The following is a 5000-nucleotide window of genomic DNA, read 5'->3' as shown; positions in this document are numbered from 1 at the left end:
AGAGAACGCTCGTCTGAAATACAGACTGAACGTCCTGAAGAGGAGCCTACAGGAGGAGGAGAGGAGGAGCGTTACGTTTATGGTGAATATTAACCAGCAGCTGGTGGAGATCTTTGGCAAGGCCATCAGGGCAGCATATCCAGAGCTGAACAACCCTACTGTGTCTGTCACACCAAACCAGCAGGCCAAGTTTGGAGACTACCAGTGTAACAGCGCCATGGCCCTCGCCAAGATGCTGGAGACCAGTGTGAATCCCACAGATATCGCTGAGAGAATCGTGCAGAACCTTCCTGACAACGAGCTCATCCATGATACAGACATAGCAGGCCCAGGGTTCATAAACGTTCATCTGAAGAGGACATTTGTGTCCAAACTGCTCTCCGGCCTGCTGGTCAACGGAGTCCAGCCACCTCCACTGGCCTCCAGGAAGAAGGTAGTGGTAGATTTCTCATCTCCCAACATCGCCAAAGAGATGCACGTGGGTCACCTCCGCTCCACCATCATAGGAGACAGCGTGTGTCGCCTGTTTGAGTTCCTGGGTTATGAGGTCCTCAGGTTGAACCACGTAGGAGACTGGGGGACTCAGTTTGGAATGCTCATTGCTCACCTACAGGACAACTTCCCAAACTACCTGTCCGTCAGTCCTGACATAGGGGACCTGCAAGCATTCTACAAGGAGTCAAAGAAGCGGTTTGATGCAGACGAAGACTTTAAGAAGAGAGCGTATCAGTGTGTCGTCGACCTGCAGAGCAAGAAGGGCGAATTAATCAAAGCCTGGAACCTTATATGTGATGTATCCAGGAAGGAGTTCCAGAAGGTGTATGATTGTCTGGACATTCAGCTCATTGAGAGAGGAGAGTCTTTCTACCAGGACCTGATGACTGATGTGGTCAAAGAGTTTGAAGACAAAGGGCTGGTGACGGTTGATGATGGTCGTAAGGTCGTGTTTCCTCCGGGTCAGTCCATTCCTCTGACTGTGGTGAAGACAGACGGCGGTTATACATATGATACCTCAGACCTGGCCGCGCTCAAACAGCGAATATGTGAGGAAAAGGCGGACATCATCATCTACGTCACAGACAGCGGACAGGCTACCCACTTCCAGGTCGAGTTTGCAGCTGCTCAGATGATCGGCTGGTACGACCCTCAGGTTACCAGGGTGGAACACGCAGGGTTTGGAGTGGTGCTGGGAGAGGACAGGAAGAAGTTCAAGACTCGTTCTGGAGAGACAGTGAGGCTGATGGACCTGCTGGAGGAAGGGCTGAAGAGGTCCATGGACAAACTGAAAGAGAAAGGACAAGATAAGGTGCTGACCGTCGATGAGCTGCACAAGGCTCAGCGCTCCGTGGCGTTCGGTTGCATCAAATACGCAGACCTGTCACAGAGCAGAGTGAACGACTACGTGTTCTCCTTCGAGAAGATGCTGGACGACCGAGGAAACACGGCGGCGTACCTGCTGTATGCGTTCACGCGCATCAGGTCCATAATCCGTCTGGCCGGCCTGAATGAGGCCACCCTGAGGGAGGCGACAGTGAGCACAGAGGTTCGGTTGGACCACGAGAAGGAGTGGAAGCTGGGGAAATGCATCCTGCGCTTTCCCGAGATCCTGCACAAGATCCTGGGCGACCTACTGCTCAACACGCTGTGTGAATATATGTATGAACTGGCAACCACCTTCACTGAGTTCTACGACAAATGCTACTGCGTGGAGAAGCACAGAACGACGGGCGAGGTGGTGAAGGTCAACATGTCGAGGATGCTGCTGTGTGAGGCGACAGCAGCTGTCATGGCCAAAGGCTTCCATATCCTGGGCATCAACCCCGTAGACAAGATGTGATGTCATGGGTACACGTGGCGGTGCCTCAACTAGGCCTGTCGTAATTATTGCCAGACCCAGAGGGTCGGCCTACATGAGGCTCTGTCCCCCTTTCGTCCATACATGGGCATGTCACTTTTCTGTGTCCCTTTCGTCCATACATGGGCATAAAAGGGACCTCTGAATTTCGTCCCCCTTTCGTCCATACATGGACATAAAAGGGAATTTATTCTGGGTCTGGCGGAACCAGGTCTCCTGGTCTTGTTATATAATAATCACCTGATCGCAATTATTTGAGATAATCCAAATAATATTTGCTTAATCGTCGTAATCGATTTCCTAATTTTTCAAAACAATAGCGGAAACATTAGATGTACAAGCTCACAATGTCTCGCGACGCAACAAGTGAGCTATTTCCACTACTTAAAAATAATGTTGAAAGTATAATGCCATAAAAAATGTCATTCACTTCCTTGCAACAACATCTGGCTTTCAGCTGATGTTTAACTGTCAAAGCTGTCTTTGACATCACAGTCTAAAGTGAATTTCTGAACTGCATTCCTTTACTTAGAAGACCAACCAGAGCATCTAGTGTTCTGACCTTTGGAAGTCATTGCTGCCACACCTTTTGATTCAAACACAGAGGGAGGTGCAGGGAAACAGACTCACAGAGCTCAGAAAATAAAATAAGAAAAATAATAATGAAAAAAATAATAATGAAAAAAATCTCAAACTCACCGGAGGAAAAATTATATATGACAAAACTGAAGTAGCAAACGGTTTAAATATTTTTTCCACAAACATAGCCGAACATCTGGTAAAAAAAAGTTACCTAGTCACTCAGGGTGTTATGATGAAAGTCATGTTACCATGGTAACAAATGAAGATGTTCTGCAAAACCTCAAGGCCCTAAATCCATTCAAAGCTACTGGCCATGACAACATCCCCTCCAGATTTCTAAGAGATTCAGCTGAAGTCATCTCTCCCCCAATAACCCATATAATAAATCTATCCATTAAGCAAGGTAAAGTTCCTCAGGTTAGTAACCCCTCTCTACAAAAAGGGAAGCAAGCTAGATCCGAGCAACTATCGCCCTGTTTCCATACTCTGTGCAATATCTAAGACAGGGATGGGAAACTGGCAGCCCGCGGGCCACATGTGGCCCTCACCGTCACTAAATGCGGCCCCAGGCCAATATCCAAAAAGAAAATGTTTTCATGTTTATTTCTCGAAATCACAAAGAAAAACAAAGTCATCTAAACATATCCGAAATGGTGAACTATTAACATGCAACTTTCCATGATCCATTTTAATTACACCAGTAGAGCGCACTCTAGTTTATTTTAATAGAAGCCTTATTCATTATAATTCTGCTATATATTTTTAAGCCAAGGTTACAGCAATACTCTGAAAGGCATACTAAGGATTGTGAAGTTTTGTTTAGCAGTACAGCTGTATTTAAGTTGATAGAAGCATTACTAAATGCTAAATAAAAACAAAGTTACAACAAATAATAATTGTTAATATCCCTTATTTATCATGTGACTATTATGGGCTTTTTGAGTAATGGGGTACTACTGGCGAGAGTGCCGATAAACAATGTGGCCCCCCCAGAGTGAGTGTGGAAAGGTAGTGGCCCTCACCATCTACAGTCCCACCCCTGATCTAAGATAATGGAAAGAGTTATACACGAACAAATAGAGAATTACTCATCATCACAAAATCTACTTCCAATTTCAATCGGGTTTTAGAAAATCACATTCAACACACACTATCTGACCGATTTTATTAGGAAAGAAAAAATATGTTTTTCCACCACTGGAGTGTGGGTGTTGTTACGGGTACAGTAGGTACAGTAAGTCATATGCTGAAGAAACACACTACAGTAAACATTGAGTCTGAAGGCTGCTGGAGAAATACCGAAGGCGTCAGCAAACAAAACTACTGTATACTCGCTGTGCTCAAACAGCCGCCTATTTACACTGACATGTCTGCTACATGCTATGATGTCTCACCTGAACACGAGACTATATATACACAAACATCTAAATATATGTTCTGTCTGTTACTGTTCTATCACCGTACCTTACTGTATATACTGTATACTGTATCTGTTACTATATCTGCTGCTATATTAACCTCAAGTATGCTTACAATTTACGATTTCGGTATTTAGCAGACACTCTTTATCCAGAGCGACTTACAATAAGCAAGGTAAACACATACATAGAATGCAGAGAGACAGTGGAGTGTCTCAATGAACTAGGATCACAGGTAAACCAAGAACCTCGCATCAGTCTAAACCACTGGTTCTCAACCAGTGGTCCTTAGGGGGTTCCAGGTGGTCCCCAGCTAAATGATGGAGAGTTGGTAACCAAATGAACCCTTATACTGTAGATCTTTAACTCTTGAGAGCGTAAAATGAAACCAAATGGACCCTTATGGGTCCATTTGGTTTCAAGAGTTAATTATTTTTAAACATCTGCATTACTTAATTTACAAGAAGTCTACACAATTAGAGAATGTAGAATTATTGTTATTTTGATCAACGTTTGCCTGTTATCTCTCCTATGGTACCAACATCAATACAGCATGGAATTGTGGACAAAATCGTATCTAACGATTATAAAATATTCTAAGTTTTGGGTTCTGAGAAACTCAGTCTCATCAAATGGTGGTCCGTGGCTTAAATGACGAATAAATAATGGACCTTGATATGAAAAGGGTTGTAAACCACTGCTCTAAACCACTGGTTTTCCAACATTTTTGGCTCGTTACCCCTGTAAATAACGTTTTCATCCACGGCACCCCTGAATGACATTGTTACTCTATAGCACCTTACATCGATGTCATATTACGGTATAGTAAATCATTCCTCCTAAGATACAGTGTGTCACGTGGAAAACTTGGGAGAATATCAGTTTCCATTAGGACAGATTGAAAATAACATTATACTTGACGTTTAACCACTTGATTCCTCCGCGCCCCTGGACTTGAGTCACGGCACCCACTTTGAGAGACCCTAGTCTAAAACAATATACTAAAATCTGCAAATTGAAACTATATAGAAACTATAGGATATCAGGTAAATGAACCTAGCATCTAAATAACATGCTATCTAAATTACATTTGTACCTTTTGCATAAGTCTGCATCGTCATCAAGGCGAGGTCAAGTGTATCGCA

At 43.9% G+C, this 5000-nt stretch overlaps 2 protein-coding genes across 2 annotated transcripts in view; one reads left to right on the top strand and one right to left on the bottom strand.

The window, feature by feature from the left end:
- Window positions 1–1837, top strand: part of LOC311058885 (arginine--tRNA ligase, cytoplasmic-like) — a gene marked incomplete at both ends in the record, with an annotated part of 1968 nt that extends 131 nt beyond the window's left edge. Inside the window, one exon of the mRNA XM_084076413.1 lies at window positions 1–1837. This exon is cut by the window's left edge and continues 131 nt beyond it. Coding sequence (XP_083932539.1) covers window positions 1–1837 — 1837 coding nt within the window.
- The window catches only part of LOC311058349 (rap1 GTPase-GDP dissociation stimulator 1-B), a 46093-nt gene that overhangs the window by 31224 nt on the left and 9869 nt on the right, over window positions 1–5000 (bottom strand).

The sequence above is a fragment of the Gymnoscopelus microlampas genome, assembly GCF_963454915.1.
Source record: "Gymnoscopelus microlampas genome assembly, chromosome: 13".
Taxonomy (NCBI): Eukaryota; Metazoa; Chordata; class Actinopteri; order Myctophiformes; family Myctophidae; genus Gymnoscopelus; species Gymnoscopelus microlampas.
Note: the sequence above shows the minus strand (reverse complement) of the source record. Positions and strands in the feature narration are given on the sequence as shown.